We start from the raw sequence: 17,954 nt of genomic DNA, 5'->3' as shown, positions 1-17,954 counted from the left end.
AACACGGACTTTCAACTCCCTCCAAAGGTTTTCTATAGGGTTGAGATCTGGAGACTGGCTAGGCCACTCCAGGACCTTGAAATGCTTCTTACGAAGCCACTCCTTCGTTGCCCTGGCGGTGTGCTTTGGATCATTGTCATGTTGAAAGACCCAGCCACGTTTCATCTTCAATGCCCTTGCTGATGGAAGGAGGTTTGCACTCAAAATCTCACGATACATGGCCCCATTCATTCTTTCATGTACCCGGATCAGTCGTCCTGGCCCCTTTGCAGAGAAACAGCCCCAAAGCATAATGTTTCCACCAGCATGCTTTACAGTAGGTATGGTGTTTGATGGATGCAACTCAGTTTTCTTTTTTCTCCAAACACGACAAGTTATGTTTCTACCAAACAGTTCCAGTTTGGTTTCATCAGACCATAGGACATTCTCCCAAAGCTCCTCTGGATCATCCAAATGCTCTCTAGCAAACTTCAGACGGGCCCGGACATGTACTGGCTTAAGCAGTGGGACACATCGGGCACTGCAGGATCTGAGTCCATGGTGGCGTAGTGTGTTACTTATGGTAGGCCTTGTTACATTGGTCCCAGCTCTCTGCAGTTCACTCACTAGGTCCCCCCGCGTGGTTCTGGGATTTTTGCTCACCGTTCTTGTGGTCATTCTGACCCCACAGGGTGGGATTTTGCGTGGAGCCCCAGATCGAGGGAGATTATCAGTGGTCTTGTATGTCTTCCATTTTCTAATTATTGCTCCCACTGTTGATTTCTTCACTCCAAGCTGGTTGGCTATTGCAGATTCAGTCTTCCCAGCCTGGTGCAGGGCTACAATTTTGTTTCCGGTGTCCTTTGACAGCTCTTTGGTCTTCACCATAGTGGAGTTTGGAGTCAGACTGTTTGAGGGTGTGCACAGGTGTCTTTTTATACTGATAACAAGTTTAAACAGGTGCCATTACTACAGGTAATGAGTGGAGGAAAGAGGAGACTCTTAAAGAAGAAGTTACAGGTCTGTGAGAGCCAGAAATCTTGATTGTTTGTTTCTGACCAAATACTTATTTTCCACCATAACATGCAAATAAATTGTTAAAAAAACAGACAATGTGATTTTCTGGATTTTTTTTTCTCAGTTTGTTTCCCATAGTTGAGGTCTACCTATGATGTAAATTACAGACGCCTCTCATCTTTTTAAGTGGTGGAACATGCACTATTGCTGACTGACTAAATACTTTTTTGCCCCACTGTATATAGCACCGGGTTCTTACAATTGCTCATTTTGCCTTTCTTCCCAGCTAATTCTTCTAATTTTTCTGCTCTATGTAGAAACAGGAAGTCTTTTGTGCCTGCAGAAATTATTCATCTTCTCAACTCCTGACCCAGTTAATACTTCCATCCCCCTGCCATTGACTATTGCAGTGAGTGATGAGACATAGAGACAAAATTGACCTCCTGTTTCTACATAGAGCTAAGTAGTATTTAGCAAGTCAGTTTTTAATCACATGATGTCATAGACCTAAAGCAAAATGAGAAAATGTAACTACACAGTGCTCTATAATATGATGATTGTAATATATTAAGAGGATAAGCATTTTGATGTGTTTCTTTAACTATAGACCCATTTACCAGCATTCATAAGAATCCTTCTCAATTTTTGGCTGATCAGCCAACAAATGAGAAAAATCATGTTCATTGACTGACTGGATCATCAGCATGAAAATAACTGATGTCGGAAGCATACTCTATGGGGTCCAAACAATTGTGTTAGCAATCATTCTGCTCCTATACAGTCTGCATTGCCCATGTGAATGATTGAAATGTACTGTATACAATATAATCAATTGGCACACCTTTATGAATAGGACCTTCCCATCTAAATATAGTTTTATAAATTAACTATCACAAGAAAAATATTCCATTATTATACTTCTCGTTATTTGGTGGTTTAAATAAAAAAAGAAGCAGAGAAAATGAATTATTAAGTGTTGGCTGTTAAAATTAATGGCCACCCATATAATAAAGTCTGAGGCTTCATTCAGACGTCTGTTTTTCACGCACGAGTGCTATCCCTGTTGTTCACAGTTAGCATGTGTACCTACAATCGTGAATGAAATCATTCACATGTCGGTGACTTTCCGTGGATTGAGTTGTCTGTGTAAAATGGGGGAGACTCCTTTTTGTTCAGAAAGTTAGAGCAGAATCGGCAATGCAAGTTTATGGATCAGAGAAAAAAAAACAGAACTCGGATGGTATCCGAGTGCAGTGCAATTTTCATGGACTGTCACATATGAAGAGAAAAGAGAGTGTAATGTGTTGAGTTCCTGCCGCTGCACAGGGGAAATCTCGAACCATGTCCTCTACGGTCTCCCATTCTTCCCCGGCCGCAGTGGAGTCTGCTCAGCAGAGACGTCGGTCCCAGCGTCTGGCTCAAGCTGATGCTGTGCATCTGGTTACAGCCTTTGTAACCAGCATTGATCATAGGCGAGCAGACATTCCAGGGACTAAGTCCTGCTTTTCATCTACTGAGCATGCCGTGGGATGGCCTCTTATTGGAGGTCGGAAGTCACATGCTCAGGTCCTGTAGCGGCTCCGATTGGACCACTAGGAAGGTCTCGGAAGGCTACATCTATAAAAGGCTCGCATGGCCGCTCGGCCATGCACTAGTATAAACCTGACTAGGTGTGTGAGTGCAGTGTGTTTGAGATTGGTGAAAGCTCCTTAATGATCCCCATCCCTTTGGCTGTTGTTTGGGTATTAGGGTGCTGGAGCAAATCGTCAGCGCCATATCCAGGTGGCACAGCCGCGTTTATACCACTGGTCAGTGTAGGGTGGGAATTCCCGCTTAGACTCAGAATCTGACTCAGGGTGTCCTCAGGCGTGGGCTCAAAAGCCACTGAGGGTCAGAGAAAGTCCATTCACCAGTATAGTGGGCTTGAATCATAGGGATCCCACCAGCGTCTACCAGCTGCACCCTGTGACTGCTAACAGGGCACAGCGTTCCTTTAGTGACTCTGTGAAGCAACAGAGTTCGCTTCCATTGACACTGGGTGAAGTCTAACCCACATGTGCGCAAGCGTTCATCCACCATCTTGTTCCACCATTACTTAGCAGGAGGTTCCATCTCTGCACGGTGGACCCCGGGCTGCGAACGCACCTCAGATCGCCTTTTATATTATTTGATGCATTCAGCCAGCCCTAACAGAGAGATTCAGAGATTATCCTGGTGAGACAACTGCATTAGTAAATTACAGTATATTTGCTGCATCTGCTGATCTTATAGGAACCTATTGTTCCTGATGAGACTTGTCTGTGACATCACTTTTCACTTACGGTAGTTGTCTAGTTATAAATGTGGATGGTTACATGGATCCATATAATATCATGTCAGGCAGGGGAGCAAGCACGAGAACAGTAACTTTATAAGAATACAAAAAAGCATACTTCATGTCCTCCAGAAGTAGAGATGCTCACAGACCGCCATAAACAGAGTGGATACTGCTAATTATAAAAAAATTGTCACATCACAAGAATTGTTGTATGAAAACAAAGTGATGCATAAAACAATCAGCACCCTCATACATCCCCCAATTAAATAATCTTAAACCACAGCCAGATCACATACTATACAGTAATAAAACCAGATAAAAGGCAGAGATTTGCACAGATAGAGAAGTTCCATTGTAGTACCAGTGGATAATAAGGTTACGAACAGTCAGTCATCATTTAAACCAAACAGTAGACCAATACAAAATAACATAAGAATATATATATATATCTCACTGTGATGAACGTGAAGGATCCACACCTCGCCACCCCGACTGATGTCAATATTACGTCAGTGAGTGTAATGATCTGGTGATTAAGGAGCGACATGCGACTAGCTCTGAGCAGGTGGTAACTATACTGACCGCAGTCCCTAAGCTCGACACAACACTAGAAGTAGCCGTGGAATGCTCCTAACTCTGCCTAGGCATCTCGTCACAGCCTAAGAGCTAACTACCCCTAAAGATAGAAGCAGGAAAACTATCTTGCCTCAGGGAAAATCCCCAAAGGATAGATTAGCCCCCTCACAAGTAATGACTGTGAGAGGAGAAGGAAATGACATACGTAGTATGAAACAAGATTAAGCACAGGAGGCCACTTCTAGCTAGATAGAAATAGTACAGGACAGAACGCTGTGCCGTCAGTAATAAAAACTAGAAAAAGTCCACCGCAGAGGAATGCAAACATCTCCACACCTGACTAAAGGTGTGGAGGGCAAACTCTGCTGCCCAGAGCTTCCAGCCTAGCTGAATAGATCCATACTGATAAGCTGGACAAATGAACAAAACATAGAAAGTGCTGAACAACAAAGTCCACAACAAGTGAACTGCAAAAGGACAAGCAAGGACTTAGCTTTTGCTGAACTGGTCAGAGTGTCAGGAAAATTCTAAGAGTAATGACTCCAGGCAGGAACAATTGACAACTGGCATTGAATGAGGGATAAGGCCAGACTAATATAGCCGAGCCAGAAAGACGATCAGTGAAAACAGCTGCTGAAGCTAAATCCAAGAAGCAGCCATACCACTCAAAACCACAGGAGGGAGCCCAAGAGCAGAACTCACAAAAATGCTACTTACAACCACCAGAGGGAGCCCAAGAGCGGAATTCACAACAGTACCCCCCCCTTGAGGAGGGGTCACCGAACCCTCACCAGAGCCCCCAGGCCGATCAGGACGAGCCAAATGAAAAGCACGAACCAAATCGGCAGCATGAACATCGGAGGCAACAACCCAAGAATTATCCTCCTGGCCATAACCCTTCCAGTTGACAAGATACTGAAGCTTCCGCCTCAAAAAACGAGAATCCAAAGTTTTCTCAACCACATATTCCAACTCCCCCTCAACCAATACCGGGGCAGGAGGATCAACAGATGGAACAACGGGCACCACATATCTCCGCAACAAAGATCTATAGAAAACATTGTGGATGGCAAAAGAGGCTGGAAGGGCCAAACGAAAAGACACAGGATTGATAATCTCAGAAATCTTATAAGGACCAATAACCGAGGCTTGAATTTAGGAGAAGAAACCTTCATAGGAACATGATGAGAGGACAACCAGACCAAATCCCCCACACGAAGCCGAGGACCAACACACCGACGGCGGTTAGCAAAACGCTGAGCCTTTTCCTGGGACAACGTCAAATTGTCCACCACATGAGTCCAAATCTGCTGCAACCTGTCCATCACAGAATCTACACCAGGACAATCAGAAGGCTCAGCCTGCCCTGAAGAAAAACGAGGATGGAAACCAAAATTACAAAAGAAAGGCGAAATCAAAGTAGCTGAACTGGCCCGATTATTAAGGGCAAACTCGGCCAACGGCAAGAAAGTCACCCAATCATCCTGATCAGCAGACACAAAGCATCTCAAATAGGTCTCCAAGGTTTGATTAGTTCACTCAGATTGACCATTTGTCTGAGGATGGAACGCCGAAGAAAAAGACAAATCAATACCCATCCTAGCACAAAAGGCCCGCCAAAACCTGGAAACAAACTGGGAACCTCTGTCAGACACAATATTCTCCGGAATGCCATGCAAACGAACCACATGTTGAAAAAACAATGGAACCAAATCAGAGGAGGAAGGCAATTTAGGCAAAGGTACCAAATGGACCATTTTAGAGAACCGGTCACAAACCACCCAGATAACAGACATCCTCTGGGACACAGGAAGATCCGAAATAAAATCCATGGAAATATGCATCCAAGGCCTCTCGGGGATGGGCAAAGGCAAAAGCAACCCACTAGCGCGGGAACAGCAAGGCTTAGCCCGGGCACAAGTCCCACAGGACTGCACAAAAGAACGCACATCCCGCGACAAGGAAGGCCACCAAAAGGACCTAGCAACCAAATCTCTGGTACCAAAAATCCCAGGATGACCGGCCAACACAGAACAATGGACCTCAGAAATTACCTTACTTGTCCATCTATCAGGAACAAACAGCTTCCCCACAGGACAGCGGTCAGGTTTATCAGCCTGAAACTCCCGAAGCACCCGCCGCAAATCAGGGGAGATGGCAGACAGAATCACCCCTTCCCTAAGAATGCCAACCGGCTCAAGGACTCCAGGAGAATCCGGCAAAAAACTCCTAGAGAGGGCATCCGCTTTAACATTCTTAGATCCTGGAAGATACGAGACCACAAAATCAAAATGGGAGAAAAACAGGGACCACTGAGCCTGTCTAGGGTTCAGCCGCTTGGTCGACTCAAGGTAAATCAGATTCTTATGATCGGCCAAGACCACAATGCGATGCTTGGCTCCCTCAAGCCAATGTTGCCACTCCTCAAATGCCCACTTCATAGCCAACAACTCCGGATTGCCAACATCATAATTGCGTTCCGCAGGCGAAAACTTTCGGGAAAAGAAGGCACATGGCTTCATCAAGGAACCATCAGAATTCCTCTGTGACAAAACGGCCCCTGCCCCAGTCTCAGAAGCGTCAACCTCAACCTGAAAGGGAAGAGAAACATCCGGCTGACGCAAGACAGGGGCAGAAGTATATCGGCGTTTAAGCTCCTGAAAGGCCTCAACAGCCTCAGAGGACCAATTAGTCACATCAGTGCCTTTCTTCGTCAAATCGGTCAGGGGTTTAACCACACTAGAGAAGTTGGCAATGAAACGGCGATAAAAATTAGCAAAGCCCAAAAATTTCTGAAGGCTCTTCACAGATGTGGGTTGAATCCAGTCATGAATGGCTTGGACCTTAAAAGGATCCATTTCTATAGACGAAGGGGAAAAAAAACCCCAAAAAAGAGACCTTCTGAACTCCAAATAGGCACTTAGACCCCTTCACATATAGAGCATTATCACGAAGGATCTGGAATACCATCCTGACCTGCTTCACATGAGACTCCCAATCATTGGAAAAAATCAAAATATCATCCAAATACACAATCAAGAATTTGTCAAGATAATTGCAGAAAATATCATGCATAAAGGACTGAAATACAGAAGGAGCATTAGAAAGCCCAAAAGGCATCACCAGGTATTCAAAATGGCCTTCGGGCGTATTAAATGCAGTTTTCCATTCGTCACCCTGTTTAATACGAACAAGATTATATGCCCCTCGAAGGTCAATCTTGGTAAACCAACTAGCCCCCTTAATCCTAGCAAACAAATCAGAGAGCAAAGGTAAAGGGTATTGGAATTTGACCGTGATCTTATTAAGAAGGCGATAATCAATACAGGGTCTCAAGGAGCCATCCTTCTTAGCAACAAAAAAGAAACCCGCTCCCAATGGTGACGAAGAGGGCCGAATATGCCCTTTCTCCAAAGATTCCTTAACATAGCTCTGGCACAGACAGATTGAAAAGTCGGCCCTTAGGGAACTTACAACCAGGAATCAAGTTAATAGCACAATCACAGTCCCTATGTGGAGGAAGGGAACTGGACTTGGGTTCATCGAAAACATCCTGGAAATCTGACAAAAATTCAGGAACATCAGAAGAGGGGGAAGAGGAAATTGACATTAAAGGAACGTCACTATGTACCCCTTGACAACCCCAACTAGTCACAGACATTGATTTCCAATCCAGCACTGGATTGTGTACTTGTAACCATGGAAAACCCAGTACAACAACATCATGTAAATTATGCAACACCAGAAAACGGCAATCTTCCTGATGTGCAGGAGCTATGCACATAGTCAGCTGAGTCCAATACTGAGGTTTATTCTTGGCCAATGGTGTAGCATCAATACCCCTCAAGGGTATGGGACTCTGCAAAGGCTGCAAAGAAAAACCACAGCGCCTAGCGAATTCTAAGTCCATTAAGTTCAGAGCAGCGCCCGAATCCACAAATGCCATGACAGAAAAAGATGACAATGAGCAAATCAGGGTCACAGACAGGAGAAACTTAGGCTGCACAGTACTAATGGTAACAGATCTAGCGATCCTCTTAATACGCTTAGGGCAATCAGAAATAGCATGAGCAGAATCACCACAGTAAAAACACAGCCCATTCTGACGTCTGTATCCCCTCTGTTCCGCTCTAGTCAAAATCCTATCACATTGCATGGCCTCAGGACTCTGCTCAGAGGACACTGCCATATGGTGCACCACTTTGCGTTTGCGCAGGCGCCGATCAATCTGAATGGCCAGAGACATGGATTCGCTCAAACCAACAGGCGTGGGAAAACCCACCATAACATCTTTAAGGGCTTCAGAAAGACCTTTTCTGAAAATAGCAGCCAGAGCCTCTTCATTCCATTTAGTGAGCACAGACCATTTTCTAAATTTCTGGCAGTATAACTCTGCCGCTTCCTGACCCTGACACAGGGCCAATAGTGTTTTCTCAGCATGCTCTACAGAGTTAGGTTCGTCATACAATAATCCGAGCGCTTGAAAAAATGCATCTACATTCAATAATGCCGGATCCCGTTTCTAGAGAAAAAGCCCAGTCTTGAGGGTCACCACGCAGCAAGGATATGATGATTTTTACTTGCTGAATGGGATCACCAGAAGAACGGGGTTTCAAAGCAAAAAACAATTTGCAGTTATTTTTAAAGTTCAAAAACTCTGATCTGTCCCCAAAAAACAAATCAGGAGTAGGAATTCTGGGCTCTAAAGCCGGAGTCTGGACAACATAGTCCTGGATACTCTGTACTCTTGCAGCAAGTTGATCCACACGAGAAAACAAACCCTGAACATCCATGCCAAAGCATATATCCTGAACCACCCAGATATCAAGAGGAAAAAAAAAAGACAAACCAAAGCACAGAAAAAAAAATGGTTCAGAACTTTCTTTTCCATCTTTTGAGATGCATTTAATTCATTTTTGGCCAGTTGTACTGTTATGGTCTGGTGATTAAGGAGCGACATGCGACTAGCTCTGTGCAGGTGGTAACTATACTGACCGCAGTCCCTAAGCTCGACACAACACTAGAAGTAGCCGTGGAATGCTCCTAACTCTGCCTAGGCATCTCGTCACAGCCTAAGAGCTAACTACCCCTAAAGATAGAAGCAGGAAAACTATCTTGCCTCAGGGAAAATCCCCAAAGGATAGATTAGCCCCCTCACAAGTAATGACTGTGAGAGGAGAAGGAAATGACATACGTAGTATGAAACAAGATTAAGCACAGGAGGCCACTTCTAGCTAGATAGAAATAGTACAGGACAGAACGCTGTGCGGTCAGTAATAAAAACTAGAAAAAGTCCACCGCAGAGGAATGCAAACATCTCCACACCTGACTAAAGGTGTGGAGGGCAAACTCTGCTGCCCAGAGCTTCCAGCCTAGCTGAATAGATCCATACTGATAAGCTGGACAAATGAGCAAAACATAGAAAGTGCTGAACAACAAAGTCCACAACAAGTGAACTGCAAAAGGACAAGCAAGGACTTAGCTTTTGCTGAACTGGTCAGAGTGTCAGGAAAATCCTAAGAGCCATGACTCCAGGCAGGAACAATTGACAACTGGCATTGAATGAGGGATAAGGCCAGACTAATATAGCCGAGCCAGAAAGACGATCGGTGAAAACAGCTGCTGAAGCTAAATCCAAGAAGCAGCCATGCCACTAAAAACCACAGGAGGGAGCCCAAGAGCAGAACTCACAACAGTGAGATAATGTCGTAAGGTCTCCCATCTTGTACTAATGTGACATTCTGAACCACCTGGGGACACATAAGGTGGAGGGCTACAGTGATAGTTGACTTTGTGGAACTTTCTCCCATCTCTCTACTGCATCTCTGGAGATCAGCCACAGTGATCTTGGGGTTCTTCTTTATCTCTCTTACCAAGACTCTTCTCCCACAATTGCTCAGTTTGGCTGGACGGCCAGGTCTAGAAAGACTTCTGGTGGTCCCAAACTTCTTCCATTTAAGGATTATGGAGGCCACTGTGCTCTTAGAAACCTTGAGTACTGCAGAAATTCTGTTGTAACCTTGGCCAGATCTGTGCCTTGCCACAATTCTGTTTCTGATCTTCTTGGCCAGTTCCTTTGACCTCATGATTCTCATTTGGTCTGACATGCACTGTGAGCTGTGAGGTCTTATATAGAGAGCTGTATGCCTTTTAAAATCAAGTCCTATCAGTTTAATTAAACACAGCTGGACTCCAATGAAGGAGTAGAACTATCTCAAAGGATCACAAGGAAATGGACAGCATGTGACGTAAATATGAGTGTCTGAGCAATGGGTCTGAATACTTATGACCATGTGATATTTCAGTTGTTCTTTTTTATTAAAATTTGCAAAAATTTATTTCTACATTTCTTTTTTTTTCAGCCAAAATGGGGTGCAGAGTGTACATTAATGTGAAAACAAAATGAGCTTTTTTTGAATTTACCAAATGGCTGCAAGGAAACAAAGAGTGAAAATTTTAAAGCGGTCTAAATACTTTCCGTCCCCACTGCATGTGAGTCGAGGCACCTTCAAGGATCACAGACGTTAGTGATGATGACATTATTGAATTAGTTAGAAGAAACATGGAGGCCCAAAGAATTATTGTCACGACTCTGTTGTCGGGTATTCAGGGAACAGGGGCTCCTTCCCTGTCCCTAATGCTAGGGGTGCCCTAGCAACAACAAAGAAATACACCAGGGAGTGTAAGATGGGGTTAAACCAAAGTAGGAGAAGAAAGGGAATTATCACACACTCAAACAACAGCAACAGTCACAGATAAATTCACCAAATGCCTTTCTCCAATAATAACCACCAACAACCTCTAGCCATGATGCATAAGCTATCTTTGACAATGAGTGCTAGCCAGGACCCAGATTATATAGGAGATGGGCACAGCTGAGAGCCTTAACGCAGGAAAGCTTTCAGGAGCTCACAACTGAGCAGGTAAACCCTGCACTGCTAAAAGAAATTTATACCATTTAATATGAAGGTCAAGTGCTTCTAGCCAGTGCAGGAGTAGGAGAAATCAAACACCGTGGTCCTCTCTCCTCTCTGTCGCAGTAAACCTGTGACAATTATATTATTTTATTGAGTTTTGCTCATAAATATTGTCATGCTGTATCATTGCATGCTTTATTCTACAACGTATAAACATTTTTCTGCAGTATGTTTCCTTTGTCTAACCCTGTATAAAAAAGTCCGTACATCCTAGTCAGGGTCCGTTGTCTTCTTGCTTCAGCTAACCCATCTTCTGTATCAACTCTATTGCATTTCTCTAATAAACCTCAGTCTCTGCTTCAAGAAGGATTGTCTAGTGTTTTCTCAGACTTGTAAAGCTCTCACAAATTGAGCATAATGGAGGCAACATGTTTTGGCGCAGCTTTACGGCAGCCAGAAATGACGCTTTAGTCATAGTGGAGGAAATTATGAACAGTTCTTAATATCAGTCAATTTTGCATCAAAACCGCAGGCCTCTGCTAAATAAGCTAAAGATGAAAGGAATTTTACCTTTTAGCATGACAACGACCTTAAGCAATCCTCCAAATCAACAAAAGATTATCTTCGCGAGAAGATCAAAGTTTGGGAATGGCCCATCAAGAACTGAATATAACTGAAAATCTGTGGATTGACCTGAAGAGGGCTGTACACAGGAAATGTCCTCTCAATTTTACAGATTTGGAGTGCTGCTGCAAGGAAGAGTGGGCAAAGACTGCATATTGCAAATGTGCTATGCTGACAAACTCTTCCTCAAAAAGACAGAATGCTGTCAAAAATTTAGAGCACTTCAGGAAAGTATTAGTTTAAGGGTGTGCATATATATATATATATATATATATATATATATATATATATATATATATAACCACCTGATTCCAGTTCTCTATTTTTCTTTCTCCACCTGAAAAAAATTCATTTTGCTATTCAATTGAATTATACAGATTTTGGGTGACATTCAAGATGAAAAAAGTTCTGAAATGATTCTTATCCCCTGTTGATATGACTATGTAATATACTGGAGTGCAAGTATGCAAGTATGTACTTTATATGTACAGAGTTCATAGTCCCTATTTGTAACATTAAACATTAAAAAACAAAGAAAATCTTTTAAAAAAACCCTGCATTTTCTGCAACTCAGAGGCAGTTTACAAAGCCAAGTCTGTTGAGTAGTACCCAAATATCTGAGAAGTTTATAATTTCATACATTTGCACAGTCTATCTTTGATTGCATCAAAAGAAAAAATGGGAAAATCATTCATTAAAAAAAGTATTAGTAGTAAATAGAAAGAGCCACATCTTCATTACAGGAAGCTTATATTAAAAACCAGAAAATGCTTACACATGTCCCAGTTCATGAGCTATCGTGAATGCAGCACCTAAACCATTTTCCTCACTTATAGAGCAACTGCGTTGCCGGTCACACATTGTGCCTAGTTCCGCTAATCCTGTAAATGAAAATGAGAACATACCAGTTATTTAATATATACATTCAGTGTATTTGGCATACACTAGCCTGATATGCATTTTTATTTTTTGTGTATCGGAAGATTTACTTGTGCTTTTTTATACAGATGGATACATTAAAGTATATAGCACAGTATATACTTTTTTTCACAATGTCACTCAGTGGATGACTCAAGAGACATTGTGGACTGAGGTTTAAGGGGGTAACGTGTCTCCTTGTGGAGAGTGACAAGCCAAGCCTGGCAAGTCAGAGTGAGGAGACTTAAAAGCCATATACACTACTACCATGGGAAATTAAATATGCAAATTGTCTCTTCAGAGAGGAAGAGGAATAGAACTCTAGCGCCATCTACTGGAAGCAGCAATCCTAAAAGAAAATATTGACTCTTTAACGTGTCTTGCAATATGACAGGATAAAAGTCAAACCAGAATTTCAATTTAAGATTCTGGTTCTGGTTTGGCTTTTATCCTAAGTCATATTGCAAGCTCATAAAAGTGTCAATATTGATTTTTAAGATCGCTGCTTCCAGTAGGTGGCGCCAGAGTACTAGTCCTCTTCCTCTCTGAAGAGACAATTTGCAGATATGGTGGACAAAATGTTTAATATCCTTCTGTTACAGGGAATTTGTGGTTTTTGCTATTTAATCTGAGAGTAGCATAATATAAGGCAAGTGAGTCTACTGGGTGCAGCAGTGGTGATAAATCAGATTTCTTTGATGCAGCATGAAGCAGAGCTAAGAAACCTAACCCCACCCCCACCAAATTTTGTATATACATAATCTATTGACAGTGAGATGCCTATCAGAGGAGGAGGTGGAATCAGATCAGGGGGCATGGGGGCACCTAGTCCAACAGCGATGATTCCCAGGTGATAAAACCTACATTATAAGTCAACAATAGCACATAGCCAAAAAACTGATACATCGTTGAAATCTGTGTTTCAGCCCTATCTCCTGCTGTCTTCAGGTTACCTAGCAAAAACCTTTAATGTAAGAAAAATCCATTTAAATAACTTGAAAGGTATCAACTTATAAAAATCAGATATTGCTTTAGTATGTTGGTTAATCGGAAAAATGTAAAAAAAACTAATGAATATGGACTGGACAAAAATGATGGTACCATTAGCTAAATATTTTGTTTTAAAATGTTTTGAGGCAATCACTGCAAACAGAGAATTTCTGTAAAGCTCATTGAGACTTCTGCACCTGTCCACAGGTATCATAGCTCCAGCTCATCTGAGTTGTGAAGGTTGCCTTCTCTAGACTGCATGTTTCAGCTCCATCCATTTAGATCAGGGCTCAGAGAGGACACTTCAGAATGGCCGATGCTTTGCTCTTAGCCAATCTTGGATGTTTTTTTCTGTTTTTGGATCATTATCCTGTAGGAAAACCCATGACCTGCAATTCAGACCAAGTTTTATGACACTGATCAGCACATTTGACTGCTAAATTACTTGTTAGTCTTGAGATTTCATTCTAGCCTGCAGAAGTCTCTAGGCACCCGGTGCCAGATCCAGCAAAGCAGCCCCAAAACCTAGCCGAGCCTCCTGCATGTTTCACATTAGGTACAATGTTCTTTTATTTGTATGCTACAATTTTGCATTTGTGAACATTTAGCTGATGTGATTTGCCAAATGCTTCAGTTTTGAGTCATCTGGACATCTGTCCAGAGTACATTCTCCAAGTAGCTTTGTGGCTTGTCAATAAGCCTTTTAGCAAATTCCAGTCTCGCTTTTTAATGATTAGATTTAAAAAATGGTTTCTTCCTTTGTTGTCTTCAATAAAGTCCACTTTGCTAAGACAGTGAAGGATGATGCGATCTGACACTGATGTACCTTAGAGTTCAACTCTAGTCTCTTTAAAGGGAACCTGTCAAACCAGGCGTTTGAAACTAAAAGAGCCACCTTGTGCAGCAGTAATGCTGCATTCTGACAAGGTGGCTCTTTTAGTTATTGGTGCTGTAAATGCAGAAATAATCCATTTTGTAATTTGTCCAAAATACCTGTCTTCAGTCCTGGAGGCAGGTCTCCCCCCCCCCCCCCCCTGCTGCAGATGCCTCATAGCCGTCAGTCAAGTCTTCTTGGCGCCGGGCACCGCCTCCTTAGGGCAGTTTGTTTTGAAATCTGCCTGCGCTCTTTTGTCTTGCCTGGGGCAGGCGCAGTGAGCGCTGCCCGTCTGTCCTCATATGCAGTCTCGCTGACTGCGCCTGTGGGGCCGTCCTGCTTGTGAATCCCAGCCCCTCAGTGTCTTATGATTTTTTCACACTGCGGGGCTGGGATTCCTGGGCATGCGCACTGCGACCTGGGTGAGTGGCTTAGACACACAGTGCGCATGCCCAGGAATCCCAGTCCCGCAGTGTGAATAAATCATAAGACACTGAGGGGCTGGGATTCACAAGCAGGGTGGCCGCACAGGCGCAGTCAGCGAGACTGCATATGAGGACAGACAGGCAGCGCTCACTTCGCCTGCCCCAGGCATGACAAAAGAGCGCAGGAGCCGGCTGATTTCAAAACAGCGGTGAGGAGGCGGCGCCTGGCGCGAAGAAGACTTGAGTGACAGCTGTGAGGCGTTTGCAGCAGGGGGGAAAGACCTGCCTCCAGGACTGAAGATAGGTATTTCGGCCAAATTACAAAACTGATTATTTCTGCATTTACAGCACCAATAATTAAAAGAGCCACCTTGTCAGAATGCAGCATTAGTGCTGCACAAGGTGGCTCTTTTAGTTTCAAACGCCTGGGGGGTGACAGGTTCCCTTTAAAGTTACTCTGGGCTCTTTGATTATGATTCACATTATCCATCTCTTCAATTTTTCATCAATTTTCCTCTTCCAGAGAACTTAAACTTCTGAAAAAAATCTGCAACTGTAGTAACAGGGACATCAAGCTGTTTAGAGATGGTCTTATAGTCTTCATCTTTAACATGTTTGTCTCTAATTTTGTTTCTAATCTACTGAGATAATGCTCTCCTTAGATTTCTTTGGTCCAAGTTCAGTGAGCTACACACCATGATACAAAACAGCAGACTGACTACTTTTCACCCTTGAAATAGGCAGACTGACTGATTACAAGTTTGTAGACATCTGTGATGCCAGTTACAGGACATACCTTAGATTCACATGTCCATGTATTCAAATTATTTTCAAGCTTTTCTAGGGGTACCATCATGTTTGTCCAGGCCATTTTCATGGCTTTATTGTTGCTTGTTTTATTTTTCTGTTGTACTACCATTTAAAAGCAATGTATGATTTTTAATAGTTGATACTCAGTAAATTAATGTTGCCAGTGTTAAGTTATTTCAGTGACCACTGTGGGTTTTTCTTACTTTAACAGTAAGAAACTTTACCAACAATTTTGTCCACGTCTGAATGCCCTTTTGCCTATACAGAAGCATACATCGCAGCCTTCATTGCATTCATTGGTGGTGGAATACTTTTCAAATATACCTAAGAATACATGAAAAATGAAAACAAGTTTGGACATTTCCAACCAAAATCAGATCACACCCCATTTAACAAAAGCAGGACCTGAAGAGGTTTCCTGCTTTCCTTCAGTGGTAACTACTCACATAGGCCAAACATAGAACATGGTTAAGCAAATGATACCTTAAAAGGTCAAAGGGAAAAGAAAAAGACAGCTTGGGTAATTTTATTAGACTTTACAAATTTTACTTGAAACCATCTTTTCCAATGCAATGCAGAGAGCTGTAAAATGGAACACTATTACAGTATATCATACAGCACAACAAAGAATTACTTACCTAAAGTGTCACATTTATTACTGGCTCTGCATATATCTTCTCTAGTAAAAAAAAAAGAGGTAGAAAGGAAGTTGAATATACAATAATCATAAGTACCTATAATATGTCCAATAAAATATAGAGTTAACATTACATTTAAAGGTTCAGTAATTTTCTATAAATGACTACCACCTGTAGATGACTTATATACCAACTAGCAGACTGTGCATGCCCTAACCACAATAGGATTTTCCAAACTACATTTCCTGTTCTGATTGCTGTCAGGTTACAAACCAAATAGAATAAAGATTGTTATAAGTGTTAAGTTGAATCCACACATGAAGTCCATTGCAGGTCCACACATGACTAATATCAAAACCACATTTTTTTATACTGTTTTATTTTCTCATGGTGTTTTATCTTTGAATGTTCACGATCATGGGGCAGTCATAATGCCTGATCTTTGTGAACAGCATATAGTGATATACTTTATTGCAGCCACAAAGACCATTGGGAACAGTAATTGTAGAGAGGAATCATTGATGACCTCTATGGTAGGATGATTTGAGCATGCTCTTTGAGCTGTGCAGAAGTCACAGTGCAGAGAGGACGATGAAGTGAGCCGTACCCATCACCTATTGTGAGTGGTGTAATCCTGCCCATGATGAAAAAAAGGCTACAAAAAATGATCTCTTTAGAACAGGAAGGGTCAGCCTATTGCGAGACTCATTGGCCACTGAAAAGACTTCCAGAATAAAAAAATGCCAGCAATTTTTCATAAATATGTTTTTAGCAGAAAAACTTGAATGAACCTTTTCTGTCTTTAATGATTACATATGGCATACAATTTTTTGTTATATTTTAAAGACATTTAAATTAATACCTGCAGTTTGAAGATTGTTTTACTACACTAGTTACTTGTGTCTTTAGTGGCATTTGACTAAAGATGCATGTAATATTGGTAAACTGATTAAACTAACTTCTTATTTATGTTTGTTATTTAAAATTATACTTGCAGTTTGAAGCTTGTTTTTCTACACTAGTTACATGTGTCTTTAGTGGCATTTTTGGACAAAGAAAATAGTACAATGAGGTAGTACAATAATATTCTCCAATGAAAGAAAGCATGTCAATGTATTATACAATGGGATGTTTATCCCCATTTCAGTCTGTAAGGTTGAAGTCCTTTATCAAAGAAGAGTGTCGCACTCAGTGGCTCTTGCCGTTAAGGGAATAGGCCATAGATTGCACTGCCCTAGCTAGTGGCTCTTAAGATGGTCAAGATGTATCAAACCCAAAAAGCATTTTTTATAAATAACACACATTTTAAGACTCGTCTAGGCTGACTTTACACTATGTTTTAGTAAATCAGCCCCAGTGTAGGTCCCCGTTTATATTCACAAGAAGTGTCTTACCCTTAACTGGGACCCTCACCGATCACTTAGCAAAGGAGAGCATGAATGAATAAAATATTAAAGCATATTAGTCCTGACCAGTCATTAGATGATGATGATATTGCACAGAGATACAGTATGTCATCACTGGTTACATACGTACATTCATGAGAAAAACTGTCTTTGAATTTTATGGCATTATGGATCATAATAAAAAAAAATCTGGTCCTTAATGCTATGTGCACACGTTGTGAAATTGCCACGGAAATTTCCCCCGCAATTCCGCAACTCCTTGCCGCTAAACACTAGCGTTCTGCAAGCGTAATTAGCTTGCAGAATGCTAGCGTTTTCCAAGCAATCTGTAGCATCGCTTGGAAAAATGATAAAGTTTGGTCACACTTGTCAAGCATAGTGCCTGACAAGTGTAGTGTGACCAACTTTTTACTATTGATGCTGCCTATGCAGCATCAATAATAAAAACATATAATGATAAAAA

General features: G+C 42.1%; 1 protein-coding gene across 1 annotated transcript in view; it reads right to left on the bottom strand.

Moving 5' to 3' along the window:
* ADAMTS20 (ADAM metallopeptidase with thrombospondin type 1 motif 20) overlaps positions 1-17,954 on the bottom strand; it is a 507,015-nt gene that overhangs the window by 324,310 nt on the left and 164,751 nt on the right. Inside the window, exons 7-8 of the mRNA XM_069764742.1 lie at positions 16,086-16,126; positions 12,206-12,311 (exon numbers count right to left, since the gene is read on the bottom strand). Of these exons, the coding sequence (XP_069620843.1) occupies positions 12,206-12,311; positions 16,086-16,126 (147 nt within the window). The remainder of the gene's footprint in view (positions 1-12,205; positions 12,312-16,085; positions 16,127-17,954) is intronic.

Source organism: Ranitomeya imitator, chromosome 4 (assembly GCF_032444005.1).
Source record: "Ranitomeya imitator isolate aRanImi1 chromosome 4, aRanImi1.pri, whole genome shotgun sequence".
Taxonomy (NCBI): Eukaryota; Metazoa; Chordata; class Amphibia; order Anura; family Dendrobatidae; genus Ranitomeya; species Ranitomeya imitator.
The sequence above is the reverse complement of the archived record's forward strand: the minus strand, read 5'-3'. Positions and strand labels throughout refer to the sequence as shown.